This window comes from Cheilinus undulatus, linkage group 24, assembly GCF_018320785.1.
Source record: "Cheilinus undulatus linkage group 24, ASM1832078v1, whole genome shotgun sequence".
Lineage (NCBI taxonomy): Eukaryota > Metazoa > Chordata > Actinopteri > Labriformes > Labridae > Cheilinus > Cheilinus undulatus.
In genome coordinates this window covers 2705448-2721743 of record NC_054888.1, presented here as the reverse complement: position 1 = coordinate 2721743, position 16296 = coordinate 2705448, and the positions used below count along the sequence as shown (strand labels likewise).

General features: G+C 37.3%; 1 protein-coding gene across 1 annotated transcript in view; it reads right to left on the bottom strand.

Annotated features, from left to right (window-relative positions):
* Positions 1-16296, bottom strand: part of LOC121506042 (ALK and LTK ligand 1-like) — a 32014-nt gene that overhangs the window by 9749 nt on the left and 5969 nt on the right. The window contains exons 2-4 of the mRNA XM_041781532.1: positions 12588-12804; positions 7736-7789; positions 1576-1656 (exon numbers count right to left, since the gene is read on the bottom strand). Coding sequence (XP_041637466.1) covers positions 1576-1656; positions 7736-7789; positions 12588-12795 — 343 coding nt within the window. The 5' untranslated portion in view covers positions 12796-12804. The remainder of the gene's footprint in view (positions 1-1575; positions 1657-7735; positions 7790-12587; positions 12805-16296) is intronic.

Here is a 16296-nt window from a genome sequence, read left to right as displayed (position 1 = left end):
CCGGCATGCAAAAAGGCAAGGATGGAATATTTCATAAATATTGATGGCATTATCTTCGAAGGGAGGGATGGAATGTTCTATGAGCTTCAAAGTTTGACACCATCTTTAAGGCAAGAGCAGAATGTTCATGAGCTTTAAAAGATAACATCAGCTTTAAAGTCAAGAAAGGAATAAGCTTTGATGACATCATCTTCAAAAGCAAGGATGGAATTTTTGCTAAGCTTTGATGACGTCATCTTCAAAAGCAAGGATGGAATTTTTGATAAACTTTGATGACATCATCTTCAGGGGAAAGGACAGAATGTTTTATAAGCTCTGGTTACATCATCTTCAGAGGCAAGGCCGGAATGTTTTCTAAGCTCTGGTTACATCATCTTCAGAGGCAAGGGAAATTTGTTTTACAAGCTTTAATGACACCATCTTCAGAGGCAAGGCTGGAATGTTTTCTAAGCTCTGGTTACATCATCTTCAGAGGCAAGGGCAAAACGTTTTACAAGCTTTGATGACATCATCTTCAAAGGCAAGGAAAGAATGCTTAATAGGCTTTGATGACATCATCTTTAAAGGCAAGTACAGAATGTTGTATAATATTTGATGATATCATCTTTAAAGGCAAGGACAGAATGTTTATAAAGCTTTCATGACATCATCTTCAGAGGCAAAGCAGAAATGTTTTATAATATTTGATGAAATCATCTTTAAAGGCAGGGACAGAATGTTTTATAAGCTCTGATGACAGCATCTTCAGAAGCAAGTCAGGAATGTTTTATAAGCTTTGATGACATTATCTTTAAAGGCAAGGACAGAATGTTTATTAAGCTTTGATGAAATCATCTTCAGAAGCAAGGATGGAATGTTTTATGAGCTTTGAGGACATCATCTTCAAAAGCAATGATGGATTATTTTATAAGGGCCATGGTTGACTTAGAACTGGTCCAAGGTAAAGTAATTGCGTAACTAATGAATAATTTTACTCTTCTTTGGTCCAAGTATCTACATCAGATGTGGTACTTCTCAGACCAAAACTGTGAGACTGTCAACGATGTAACGTTAGACTTGCCAGTCTGTCATGATGGTTTTAAATGGTCCAAGAGGCTTCTTGTAGATCACATTGAAATGGACTAGTGTGTTGAATTTCAAGTCAATCTGACTTGAGGTTTGATGGGCATGGCCTTTAAAAAAACGCCTATCTGACCCAGCTGACCCTCCACAGCTTCTGTAGCTTTAATCCTGTCTTCATGACACAAGGCCAGAGAGCTGGTTGCCGGTTCGATTCCCATCATTGTTAGTGAGCAGGGTTGCTGCTGCAGCTTGTTTAAGATCAGCGTGATAAAACTTGTCTCAACATCCACTCTCTCAGATATACACATAGATGCACACGTTCTTAAAGTCACATAGTTTCCCTCTGACTGTTTCCAGAGTAAACATGGATCTGCATGGGTGATTAAAGATCAGAAGAGCTGCTGCTGTTCTGACATGATCACAACCCTGATAAGGCCATGATAGCTGTCATTAAGACAACCACTGTCGGATCTGAACATTTGTAGTGATGGCCATGAGGCAGTATAAACTTACAGGCAGGCACTGTGCAGTCTCTGGTGTTGTAGTACAGTCTGTTGAAATGTTTTTTGCACCTTGGATTGATGTACAGAGGACCTGAGAAAAGAAAAAAGAACATCTGTTAATCACAGGAAGTCCCATCCTAGCTCTTCCTTTTATCTAACTGTGCCACTTTAATGGCTTTTCTCCCTCATGTTGTCATAAACATGCTTTAAAAGGACACACTGGTGTACTAGTTATGAAATTAATCTGGTAGGGTGGTGGTTAGACTGGAATGACAACTGGTGGCCTAGACTGGCCGGCATGCAAAAAGGCAAGGATGGAATATTTCATAAATATTGATGGCATTATCTTCGAAGGGAGGGATGGAATGTTCTATGAGCTTCAAAGTTTGACACCATCTTTAAGGCAAGAGCAGAATGTTCATGAGCTTTAAAAGATAACATCAGCTTTAAAGTCAAGAAAGGAATAAGCTTTGATGACATCATCTTCAAAAGCAAGGATGGAATTTTTGCTAAGCTTTGATGACGTCATCTTCAAAAGCAAGGATGGAATTTTTGATAAACTTTGATGACATCATCTTCAGGGGAAAGGACAGAATGTTTTATAAGCTCTGGTTACATCATCTTCAGAGGCAAGGCCGGAATGTTTTCTAAGCTCTGGTTACATCATCTTCAGAGGCAAGGGAAATTTGTTTTACAAGCTTTAATGACACCATCTTCAGAGGCAAGGCTGGAATGTTTTCTAAGCTCTGGTTACATCATCTTCAGAGGCAAGGGCAAAACGTTTTACAAGCTTTGATGACATCATCTTCAAAGGCAAGGAAAGAATGCTTAATAGGCTTTGATGACATCATCTTTAAAGGCAAGGACAGAATGTTTATAAAGCTTTCATGACATCATCTTCAGAGGCAAAGCAGAAATGTTTTATAATATTTGATGAAATCATCTTTAAAGGCAGGGACAGAATGTTTTATAAGCTCTGATGACAGCATCTTCAGAAGCAAGTCAGGAATGTTTTATAAGCTTTGATGACATTATCTTTAAAGGCAAGGACAGAATGTTTATTAAGCTTTGATGAAATCATCTTCAGAAGCAAGGATGGAATGTTTTATGAGCTTTGAGGACATCATCTTCAAAAGCAATGATGGATTATTTTATAAGCATAAAAGGACAATATCTCCAAAGGCAGAGGATGGAATGTTGATGATGCTGGGGATATTGGGGGCCTTTTCCCTCAACTGCTAAATGGTAGGCCACAGTTGCCCTCGTCTCACCAGTTCCACCAACTATTCCAAAAGTTGCCAACAAAGGCCAGTCAACATGAAGCCATGCTTTGAGTTTACTAGCAGAATACTGCAGATCTTTGTGGCTGACAGGGTGGTCTTTAAACATCCTGGGCCAGTTCTGTATGCTGCCTGACCTACCAGATATCAAACTATTTTCAGTCCACACTAGTGTGTCAATCCAAAGCATGAAGGATCATAAGTTGGTTTCTGAATGCCCAACATAAACATTTCAGCATGAAAATGAGAAAGAACACAGCTTTTGGAAAGCCCTGTATCAGCTCCACGTGGACCCAGGTCTTTGATAACATCTGTGTAGGACAATGCCAACCAGAAAGCCACAGCTGTTCTTGAAAACTGTAAATATGCCTCACTTATATGGACTATAACGCAACTAATAATTTTTAAATTAATAAATACTTATATTAATAAATGGTGTGAAATACCCAGAATAAACTCCTAAACCAGATGTAATGTAGTGAGAACAAACTTTCTGTTGAGTCCAAGTATTTATGGTTTGCCTGAGAGAGCCATAATTGTCTGTAAAGCTGCAGCGTTTGAGGACCTGAGGCATACGCCATGTGTACTCACTCTGAAATTTAAAAACGGGTCTTTAAAAGCAGACCAGAATCTAACGTGTAGACTCCTGAACAGGATCCATCACTTGTTTATGATGAAACTCTCCAAATCCTCTGTGTCTAACAAACATGCTGAATGAATTTCCTCTCCCTAAAAAAACAGACCTTCCCAAAGCACTGCAACATGTCCTGTTAATAAGGTTGTTTGCAAGCTAACACAGCACCTCTATTAAAGCCACCTGTAGATCATAGGAAAAATCTCAGACATCCTTCAGGACATGGTCCACTGGAAAAACGAGCACCCACTAAAAATTAGGGCCTCGTCGTTCTGCTTGAGTAGCTGAGGGACATCTTCATCTAAATACCTCTAAGACAGACCTCCCAGGAGAGAACCGACTCGTGAAAATCTCATTTGTTTTAATACCAGGTTCTGTTTGATCTGGTTTTTAGGGCCCATATCCACAGACACCTTTCTCTGTACAAGTAGTACTCTAAAGTCCTGACCAGAACGCTCCCAGCATCAGCTGGATTAAATCAGTGCACTCTCAGCTGAACAAGTTAAACTCTGGCACCAGCCATGTCAGTATCACTTCTATCTAACAGGCCAATCAGAATCAAGGAGAGGCGGGGCTTCAGATAAGAGCATGGCCAAGAAAGTGATCTGCGTTTGGTTAAAGAGTAACTAAAATATGAGTTTGATTTAAAGAGTAACTAAAGCCAGGGTTTGATTTAAAGAGTAACTAAAGCCAGAGTTTGATTTAAAGAGTAACTAAAGCCAGGGTTTGATTTAAAGAGTAACTAAAGCCAGGGTTTGATTTAAAGAGTAACTAAAGCCAGGGTTTGATTTAAAGAGTAACTAAAGCCAGGGTTTGATTTAGAGAGTAACTAAAGCCAGGGTTTGATTTAAAGAGTAACTAAAGCCAGAGTTTGATTTAAAGAGTAACTAAAGCCAGGGTTTGATTTAAAGAGTAACTAAAGCCAGAGTTTGATTTAAAGAGGTACTAAAGCCAGGGTTTGATTTAAAGAGTAACTAAAGCCAGGGTTTGATTTAAAGAGTAACTAAAGCCAGGGTTTGATTTAAAGAGTAACTAAAGCCAGGGTTTGATTTAAAGAGTAACTAAAGCCAGGGTTTGATTTAAAGAGTAACTAAAGCCAGGGTTTGATTTAAAGAGTAACTAAAGCCAGAGTTTGATTTAAAGAGTAACTAAAGCCAGGGTTTGATTTAAAGAGGTACTAAAGCCAGGGTTTGATTTAAAGAGTAACTAGAGCCAGAGATTGATTTAAAGAGTAACTAAAGCCAGGGTTTGATTTAAAGAGGTACTAAAGCCAGGGTTTGATTTAAAGAGGTACTAAAGCCAGGGTTTGATTTAAAGAGTAACTAAAGCCAGGGTTTGATTTATAGAGTAACTAAAGCCAGGGTTTGATTTAAAGAGTAACTAAAGCCAGGGTTTGATTTAAAGAGTAACTAAAGCCAGAGTTTGATTTATAGAGTCACCTAAAGGGATACTTCAACATTTTGGTAAATTGGCCCATTGTCATAATTCCTATAGTCTTAGTAATAGGTCCGTTTCCTTTAGTTGTTGGTGCAAGCTGTTTCTAGATCTGGGGGGACCGCTAAACCACCGTGAACGCTATTTTAGCAGACGGACTTGTTGCTTTCCCTCATCAAACTCATCAAATACACAATCCAACAACTCCAAAACGCTCTCGTGGACAAGTTGTGACCTGCACATGCACCACGCTATGAAATAATCATGGAACATTATGAGACGGAGATGTTTTAAAGTTAAATGCAAAGCCGGAACTACACTCCAGACATGGCTGCTGCACTGTGTCACTCCGCCCAGTGGTTTACTCAAGAAATAGTTCCGAGTATTCGCTTCATGTGTCGTAATGTTACATAAGTATACATGATTATTTCATAGCGTGGTGCATGTGCAGGTCACAACTTGTCCACGAGAGCGTTTTGGAGTTGTTGGATTGTGTATTTGATGAGTTTGATGAGGGAAAGCAAAAATTCCATCTGCTCAAATAGCGTTCACGGTGCAGCTGGTTTAGCGGTCCCCCCAGATCTAGAAACAGCTTGCACCAACAACTAAAGGAAATGGACCTATTACTAAGACTATAGGAATTATGGCAATGGGCCAATTTACCAAAATGTTGAAGTATCCCTTTAAGCCAGAGTTTGATTTAAAGAGTAACTAAAGCCAGGGTTTGATTTAAAGAGTAACTAAAACCAGAGTTTGATTTATAGAGTAACTAAAGCCAGAGTTTGATTTAAAGAGTAACTAAAGCCAGGGTTTGATTTAAAGAGTAACTAAAACCAGAGTTTGATTTATAGAGTAACTAAAGCCAGAGTTTGATTTAAAGAGTAACTAAAGCCAGGGTTTGATTTAAAGAGTAACTAAAACCAGAGTTTGATTTATAGAGTAACTAAAGCCAGAGTTTGATTTAAAGAGTAACTAAAGCCAGGGTTTGATTTAAAGAGTAACTAAAACCAGAGTTTGATTTATAGAGTAACTAAAGCCAGAGTTTGATTTATAGAGTAACTAAAGCCAGAGTTTGATTTATAGAGTAACTAAATCCAGAGTTTGATTTATAGAGTAACCAAAGCCAGAGTTTGATTTATAGAGTAACTAAATCCAGAGTTTGATTTATAGAGTAACCAAAGCCAGAGTTTGATTTATAGAGTAACTAAAGCCAGAGTTTGATTTAAAGAGTAACAACAACCAGAGTTTGATTTATAGAGTAACTAAACCCAGAGTTTGATTTATAGAGTAACTAAAACCAGAGTTTGATTTATAGAGTAACTAAAGCCAGAGTTTGATTTATATAGTAACTAAAGTCAGAGTTTGATTATAGAGTAATTAAAGCCAGAGTTTGATTTATAGAGTAACTAAAGCCAGAGTTTGATTTATAGAGTAACTAAAGCCAGAGTTTGATTTAAAGAGTAACTAAAACCAGAGTTTGATTTATAGAGTAACTAAAGCCAGGGTTTGATGTATAGAGTAACTAAAGCCAGGGTTTGATTTATAGAGTAACTAAAGCCAGGGTTTGATGTATAGAGTAACTAAAGCCAGGGTTTGATTTAAAGAGTAACTAAAGCCAGAGTTTGATTTAAAGAGTAACTAAAGCCAGAGTTTGATTTAAAGAGTAACTAAAACCAGAGTTTGATTTATAGAGTAACTAAAGCCAGAGTTTGATTTAAAGAGTAACTAAAGCCAGGGTTTGATTTAAAGAGTAACTAAAACCAGAGTTTGATTTATAGAGTAACTAAAGCCAGAGTTTGATTTATAGAGTAACTAAACCCAGAGTTTGATTTATAGAGTAACTAAAACCAGAGTTTGATTTATAGAGTAACTAAAGCCAGAGTTTGATTTAAAGAGTAACTAAAGCCAGGGTTTGATTTAAAGAGTAACTAAAACCAGAGTTTGATTTATAGAGTAACTAAAGCCAGAGTTTGATTTAAAGAGTAACTAAAGCCAGGGTTTGATTTAAAGAGTAACTAAAACCAGAGTTTGATTTATAGAGTAACTAAAGCCAGGGTTTGATTTATAGAGTAACTAAAGCCAGGGTTTGATGTATAGAGTAACTAAAGCCAGGGTTTGATTTAAAGAGTAACTAAAGCCAGAGTTTGATTTAAAGAGTAACTAAAGCCAGAGTTTGATTTAAAGAGTAACTAAAGCCAGGGTTTGATGTATAGAGTAACTAAAGCCAGGGTTTGATTTAAAGAGTAACTTAAGCCAGAGTTTGATTTAAAGAGTAACTAAAGCCAGGGTTTGATTTAAAGAGTAACTAAAGCCAGAGTTTGATTTAAAGAGTAACTAAAGCCAGGGTTTGATTTATAGAATAACTAAAGCCAGAGTTTGATTTAAAGAGTAACTAAAGCCAGGGTTTGATTTAAAGAGTAACTAAAGCCAGAGTTTGATTTAAAGAGTAACTAAAGCCAGGGTTTGATTTAAAGAGTAACTAAAGCCAGAGTTTGATTTAAAGAGTAACTAAAGCCAGGGTTTGATTTATAGAATAACTAAAGCCAGGGTTTGATTTAAAGAATAACTAAAGCCAGAGTTCAGCTGAGGTCTATCTACCCTGGAATTCTTAATAATTCCTTTGACAGGGTGCACGGATGGCCCGGCAGTCTAAGGCGCTACCCATGTATGCGGGCGGCCCGGGTTTGAAACTGACCTGTGGCTCTTTGCCGCATTTCTCTCCCATTTCCAACTCTGTCCACTGTCTTCAACTATCAAAATAAAGGCACATAAAGACTTACATTATATCATCTTGTGTTGTCAGAGTCTGTCAGTGACCTCACCTGTCAGGTGTATGATGAACTTGTCCTTGTGTTGAGAATCTCTGTGCTGACTCTCTGAAATGACAAAATAAAGACTGGTTATGATGGTGTCATGTCCTTTTAGGTATTTTATTACATGTTGTAGTGTTCTAATTTTATTAAGGGACGTTTATCTGAGAGTCAGAACGTCAGGACTAAGGATCTAGACAGGAGAGAGGAGCATTAGAGAAAACCCAAAGTCTGATCAGACACCAGGGAGAGCTATAGGCAACCCACATGGTGATAAGAAGGTTTTTTCTTGACATCACTGTAACCTTAGCAACGAAACACCAAACCATCATCACAAGACTTCAGGATATTCATCACTGATGCTGTTGTCATCATCTTTAGCACCAACACACCAAACGGATGATCAGGGTCTAATATAGAGTTACAAGGGACTGTTTAGACCTCATGTGGTCAGGTAACCTGGTCTACCACAGGGGAGGACAGAGGAGAGTCGAGTTGGGTGTGTAGGTGTTGATGGAGCAGCCGGGTCTTTGTCTTTAGAGATTCTGTAGACCGGATGGAGAGTGGTAATTAACTCCCCACAAGGGGACAACAGGGGACCAGAGTCTGGACAGTGACTTAGGGCCCTGAGTGATGGGACTAGCAGGCGCCTTTCTCTGGCAGATACCCGGATGACCTTAGCTTCAGGGAGATGGACTTCTGCACGGGGTGGAAATTGCATAAAAACATTGGCAACATCTGCTAACGTTGAGATGGCAAACAGCCAGGGTTCCACTCACTCCTCGCCAGTCCAACTCTCTTACCTAAATGTTGTCAACATATTTGTGCAATTTAGATTGTGATATCTGTCTGTTGCCAAGGTTTTTGTACAATTTAGATGATATGCAGCAGTTTGGGTGAAAAAATGTGGCTGTGTATGTTGCTAAAATGTTCAAATGTCAACTTTTTTTGTGCAATTAAGTTGCAAGCCTGCATGGTTCATTCATTTTCATCTCCAACAATCTAACTTCTGCATGGCCTCTAAATTGCATAAAAGCGTTGACATTTGCAAATGTTTATGAAGAAGGCAAGCAGCCAGCATTTCCCTCACTCCTGACCAGTACCACCAACTTTCCCAAATGTTGTCAACATATTTGTGCAACTTACAAAGCGCTTTCTTTCTTCAGTTAATTGCCAGAAATAGAAATGTTGTCAATGTTTTTGCACAATTAAGGTTATATGCAGCAGCTTTTGGTGTAAAATTTGACTCTGTATGTTGTTAGTTTGTTTGCTTGTTGTCGACGTGTTGCCGGTGTTTTTTTGCAATTAAGAGTGGGCAATCCTTTGATTTTAATAAATACAAATTTCAAGTTAACTTCTGCATGGCTTTCATATTGCATAAAAACATTGACAACATTTGCAAATGTTGGTAAAGAAGGCAAGCAACTGCTCACTCCGACACCTACTTTACTAAATGTTGTCAACATATGTGTGCAATTTACATGGTGGTATCTCTCTTTTTTAGATATATGGTGGATACAGAAATGTTGCCAGTGCTTTTGTACAATTAGGATGATATGCAGCGGTTTTAAGTTAAAAAAAAAAAAAGGTAAAAAGTTATGTTGTTTGTTTGCTAAATTTTGTCCAAATGTTGCCGATATTTTAGGCAATTTTGTCAGTTACTTCTCAGTCAGTAACATTTTAGGATTAATTAAAGGATTTAGGGATGACATCAACTTCAAAGGCAGAGAATGGAATGTTCTATAGACTTTGAAGGATGGCATTATCAAAGGCAGAGAATGGAATGTTCTATAGACTTTGAAGGATGGCATTATCAAAGGCAGAGAATGGAATGTTTAATAGACTTTGAAGGATGGCATCATCAAAGGCAGAGAATGGAATGTTTAATAGACTTTGAAGGATGGCATCATGAAAAGCAGAGAATGGAATGTTCTATAGACTTTGAAGGATGGCATCATGAAAAGCAGAGAATGGAATGTTCTATAGACTTTGAAGGATGGCATCATCAAAAGCAGAGAATGGAATGTTCTATAGACTTTGAAGGATGGCATCATCAAAAGCAGAGAATGGAATGTTCTATAGACTTTGAAGGATGGCATCATCAAAAGCAGAGAATGGAATGTTCTATAGACTTAAAGCCAGTGTTTTTGTACAATTAGGATGATATGCAGCGGTTTTTAAAGATTTATTCTGGGCCTTTATTTTGATGAAGGAGGACAGCGAATAGAGTCAGAAACAGAGAAGAGACATGCAGTGAAGGGCCTCAGGCCAGATTCGAACCTGGGCCGTCCGCGTACATGGGGCACGCCTTAAACCACTAGGCCACCTGTGCTCCATGCAGCTGTTTTAAGTTAAAAAAATAAGACGGTATGTTGTTAGTTTGTTTGCTAAATTTTGTCCAAATGTTGCCAATATTTTTGGGCAATTTTGTGAGTTACTTCTATCCCTCTTTTGGTTAATAATGTTGCCAAAAAAGCATTTCCCTTTTAGATACCATAGTGATCATATTGTCCTGATCTAAATTAGCCACTGTCTCCTATTCTGCCTGGCTGTTTCTGATTTTAATCATCCGTTTGCATGCTGTTGTCGATAGTATTCATAGATGGCTGTAGTCTTGTATCTCACATGTCCTAAACCTTCAAATCTCCTACCAAATGTTTATTAAACCTGCTGTGCTGTAGCTGCAGTGGAGATTTCTCATATAAAACAGAAGAAGCCAGTCTTGTTTTTAAGTGAACATCCGTTAAGTGTTACTTTTCATTACAGAGGTGAATAATATAATCCATTTGTTCTCTCATAATTCCCTTCAACGTTTCATGATGAATCACTTCCTCAGATCAGACACAGACGGCCGAGCGACAAAGGTCCTTTCTCTTTATTTACAAAGTTTCCTGAAGACATCGTTGCTCTATACAAACAACAGAAGAAAAAATTACCTTAATATCAGCGCTTTAACTCCAATCACATGGACAGAGAAGTCTGAGACACTCAAGATTGAGCAATTTATCGATTTCAAGACTAAACGGTTTAGGCAAACCTTCAAAGTGGCTAAATTTAACAAATACGTCGGTGAAACATGAAGCTGGAAAGACTCCTGTTCCACCAACTTTTGCAAACATTGCCAACGTATTTGTGCAATATAGACGGTGCAAGATTAAATAATCTTTCATTTTAATTACAAGAAATATCAATTTCGTGGTGCTGAAATTGCATGAAAACGTCTGCAACAGAAGGCAAGCAGCCAGTATTTCACTCTGCATCAGTTCCACTCACTTTCGCAAATTTTGTCAACTTATTTGCGCAATTTAAAAAGTGATTTCTCTGGGTAAATGTGTGACAGAGAAATTTTGCCAGCTTTTGTACAATTTAGCAGCAGTAAGAGTCTGTAGTTGTTTCTTTGTTTGCTGAAATGTTGCCTGAATGTTGCCAATATTTTTGGGCAGTTTATAGTGAAGTTTGAAATGTTGTCCAAATGTTGTCAATTTTAATTCCTGTTTGATAACACAAGAACAAAATTTAAAGTCCTTCATTCAAACTTTTAATCACTATAAAACTGAAGCAAATTTCTCTACACTATAAAAACTGCACAAAAACTTTGGCAATAATGGCAAAAGTTGCTGGAACTGGCAGGCAGCTCAGATTGCCCTTATTTTTCACCAGGTACACCAGGTTGACCACATTGTCAACAGACTTTTGCATTTTAACACTGATTCATCCCTTCTTCAGTTTGCTGTCAGGAATGGCAGCATTGCAGAATGATTAAATTGCCCAAAATCTTGGGAAAGTGAGTGGAGGGCTGGTCTGTCTCTAGCTTCACCCTCTTACCCAATGATTGACAATGTAGTTGTCCAATTAAGACTCATTTCTGATAAACAGGACTACTGGGTGCTTCATATTGGATAACTATTGATTTTAATTACTAAAAAGTGCAGGCAAACTCCTGCCTAAATTGCACAAAAACAATGGCAATATAAACAATTACTAGTTGACCTGGCAAGCAACCAGGTTTTCACCTGATCCTCATGAGTTCTACCCACTTTCCCAAATGTTGTTACCATGTTTGTGCAATTTCCATAGTGATTTTTCTCTTTTAAGGCAAATGTTTAACATAGAAATGTGTTTGTTCAGTTTAGGTGATATGCAATGTGTGTGAAGGGTTAACTTCAACCCCCTGTCCAATGATTGACGACAAAGTTGTCCAATTTAGCGAGTGTGAAAGATTTGTTGATAATCTCTATTGATTATAATTAGTAAATTGCCCAGTACTTGAAAAGAACAGCAGCCCTGTGTACCTAATTTTGGGCAATTTATTGTTTTTAAGACCTAAAAATTGTGAGTAAACACCTTTACACAGTCTGAGTTGTAGATATTAGTTGTCAATGTGGACAAGTCTGAATCTACCAATTTTCCCCCATTTTGTCCAGATATTGCAAGTTAAGTTAAAAAAAAATGTTCCAAATGTTTTTGGACCAAAAATCTGAGTGTAGATCTGTATTTTCTTTCATTTTATTAGAAGTTTTACTGTTTTTTTTACCAGTTAAAGTTTTGTAACTGTAACTGAGTCAATCTGTGGCGTGAAGTCCTCTCTCTACATTATGATGAGCTTTTATTAGATGTTTTACAGTATTTTATTACCAGTTAAAGTCTGGTAACTGTGACTGACCTGGTCTTTGGTGAGACGTCCTCTCTTTACATTATGATGAGCTTTTATAGAAGTTTTACAGTATTTTATTACCAGTTAAAGTCCTGTAACTGTGACTGACCTGGTCTTTGGTGAGACGTTCTCTCCTTACATTATGATGAGATTCTGTTAGAAGTTTTACGGTATTTTATTACCAGTTAAAGTCCTGTAACTGTGACTGACCTGGTCTGTGCTGTGACGTCCTCTCTCTCTCTGGTATTTTGACCCCATGTCCCACCAGCCCCGACTCTGGCCTTGTCCTCGGGTACCGACCAACCAGATCCAGCATGCTGCGTCCATCTCCCTTGAGCAGGGCCGCCGCCATGCACGGACCTGCTGCCAGCAGCAGCACCAGGAGCACCGACAGGATGGGGAGCCTTGGGAGCTGCATTCTGAGGACCTAAAGGAGGAACGTTTGGACCAATGGAGGTGAGGTGAGGTCTATAGATCCAGAAATGTTCCACATGTGAAGGATTTGGCCTGACACCCCACTGGGGACAAAACTCTCTGACCAATCAGGGGTGAGCACAGATATGACATAACATTTTAGGATTAATTAAAGGATTAAGGGATGACAATGTCTTCAAAGACAGAGAATGGAATGTTCTATAGACTTTAAAGCATGATGTCATCAAAGGCAGAGGATGGATTGTTTATAAACTTTTAAGGATGACATCATCAAAAGCAGAGGATGGATTGTATATAAACTTTTAAGGATGACATCATCAAAAGCAGAGAATGGAATGCTCTATAGACTTTAAAGGATGGCATCATAAAAGGCAGAGAGTGGAATGTGCTATAGACTTTAAAGAATGATGTCATCAAAGGCAGAGGATGGATTGTATATAAACTTTTAAGGATGACATCATAAAAGGCAGAGAATGGAATGTGCTATAGACTTCAAAGAATAATGTCATCAAAGGCAGAGGATGGATTGTATATAAACTTTTAAGGATGGCATCATAAAAGGCAGAGAGTGGAATGTGCTATAGACTTTAAGGAATGATGTCATCAAAGGCAGAGGATGGAATGCTCTATAGACTTTAAAGGATAGCATCATAAAAGGCAGAGAGTGGAATGTGCTATAGACTTTAAAGAATGATGTCATCAAAGGCAGAGGATGGATTGTATATAAACTTTTAAGCATGACATCATAAAAGGCAGAGAATGGAATGTGCTATAGACTTCAAAGAATAATGTCATCAAAGGCAGAGGATGGATTGTATATAAACTTTTAAGGATGGCATCATAAAAGGCAGAGAGTGGAATGTGCTATAGACTTTAAGGAATGATGTCATCAAAGGCAGAGGATGGATTGTATATAAACTTTTAAGGATGACATCATAAAAGGCAGAGAATGGAATGTGCTATAGACTTTAAAGAATGATGTCATCAAAGGCAGAGGATGGATTGTATATAAACTTTTAAGGATAGCATCATAAAAGGCAGAGAATGGAATGTGCTATAGACTTTAAAGAATGATGTCATCAAAGGCAGAGGATGGATTGTTTATAAACTTTTAAGGATGAATCATCAAAAGCAGAGAATGGAATGTTCTAAAAAACATTGGCAACAACTTGTTGAGCGATTGCGACAGAACTTTTTGTTTTTATTGAAAATGTTTCAAATATTTTCGTATAGCATAGGCAACACTTTGACACAATTTTTTGCTAATAATGTTGTCTAAATGTTGCCAATCCTTTTTATAGCAAGAACTCAGTCGGGCCTGCACAAAAACATTGGCTACATTTAAAACTGAAGGAACTGATGGCAAGCGTCAGTCCTTCATCACAAATTCCACCAACTTTCCCAGCCAATCTTTTTGTTATAGGTACACTGTCAAAATTGCACAAGAATCCATTGACAACACTGTATTAAAGTAAATAGAACATTTATTTTGCTAAAAGTACTGTCTCTGGTTTATATAACGGCGCTCTGTGTGAAGGTGGCTCTTTGTTGCCGAGTGTTTCATAACGCTGACATAAAGTTACAGATGTTAATTGAGTTGTTCCTCCAAGGTTAGCCTTCTATTCTTCTTTGTCTATCCAAATCACACACTTAATAAAAATACACTGGGTGAATTTTGGAGATTTATAATTAAACAGTGGCCCGATTCATACGTCTGACTGCTCTGTGGTACACGCCGTGATCTGGTGGTAAGACAGGATTGGAAAACTTTCAGAAGACTGTGACTGCTCAGAGATGGTGCTAAATAGTCTTCACTGTTTAACATGTTTCTGTCTTTAATTTACAACTATGTCAAATTATACTAGTAAATACTGTAAAAGACAGGCCTTTTTCCGACTCCTGAACAACGGCTATTTATTTATCAGACAGGAGGTCAATGAACACATCACTTATCAATAATCAGATTGTTCAGCTTTGATATGACACAGCTAAAAATCAAACCTGTTTGATACCACAGCAACAAAATATAAGTCCTACACACTGAATGTTGGGAAATTAAGGTTTTAATAGCTAAAAATTGCAGGCATACCCCTGCACACTGCCTGGGTTGCACAAAAACATTGGCAATATCAGGAAAATATGGTGGAACTGGAAAAGAGCGGGGAGAATGACTTAATAATACGACTTACTAATTTTGAGTATTTTCCAAATGTTGCCAATGTTTTTGCACAATGGGACAGTCCTTTCTCCTGTTCCTTTTCAGAACCTATAACCAACCTTCCAAATGTGCCAAGCTGCCAATGCCAAGCTGTTGAGCAATTGCAATTGTAATTTTGGTGAAAATGTTTTCATATATTGTCAATGTTTTGTAAGCAATTCAAACACTTTGCCACTATATTTGTTACAGTTGTCAAAATGTTGCCAGTACTTTGTTAAAGCCAGAACCCAGTTGAAATTGCATGCGAACATTGGCAACATTTCAGAAAGATGAGGGAACTGATGAAGAGCACAAATGCCCCCCGCTTTCTCACAAGTTGCTGAAGAGAAACAAAATTGATAGATAGATAGATCGATAGATCGATAGATAGATGATGGATAGATGGATGGATGGATGGAAAGATATATAGATAGATAGATAGATAGATAGATAGATCAATAGATAGATAGATAAATAGATAGATAGACAGATAGATAGAGAGATAGAGAGATCAATAGATAGATAGAGAGATCAATAGATAGATAGATAGATAGATAGATAGAGAGATAGAGAGATCAATAGATAGATAGATAGATAGATAGATAGATAGAGAGATCAATAGATAGATAGATAGATAGATAGAGAGATCAATAGATAGATAGATAGATAGATAGATAGATAGATAGATCAATAGATAGATAGATAGATAGATAAATAGATAGATAGAGAGATCGATAGATAGATAGATAGATAGATAGATAAATAGATAGATAGAGAGATCGAAAGATAGATAGATAGATAGATAGATAGATAGATAGATAGATAGATAGATAGAGAGAGAGATCAATAGATAGATAGATAGATAGATAGATAGATAAATAGATAGATAGAGAGATCAATAGATAGATAGATAGATAGATAGAGAGATCAATAGATAGATAGATAGATAGATAGATAGATAGATAGATAGATAGATCAATAGAAAGATAGAAAGATAGATAGAGAGATCAATAGATAGATAGATAGATAGATAGATAGATAGATAGATAGATAGATCAATAGATAGATAGATAGATAGATAGATAGAGAGATCAATAGATAGATAGATAGATAGATAGATAGATAGATAGATAGATAGATCAATAGATAGATAGATAGATAGATAGAGAGAGAGAGATCAATAGATAGATAGATAGATAGATAGATAGATCAATAGATAGATAGATAGATAGATAGATAGATAGATAGATAGATCAATAGATAGATAGATAGATAGATAGAGAGAGA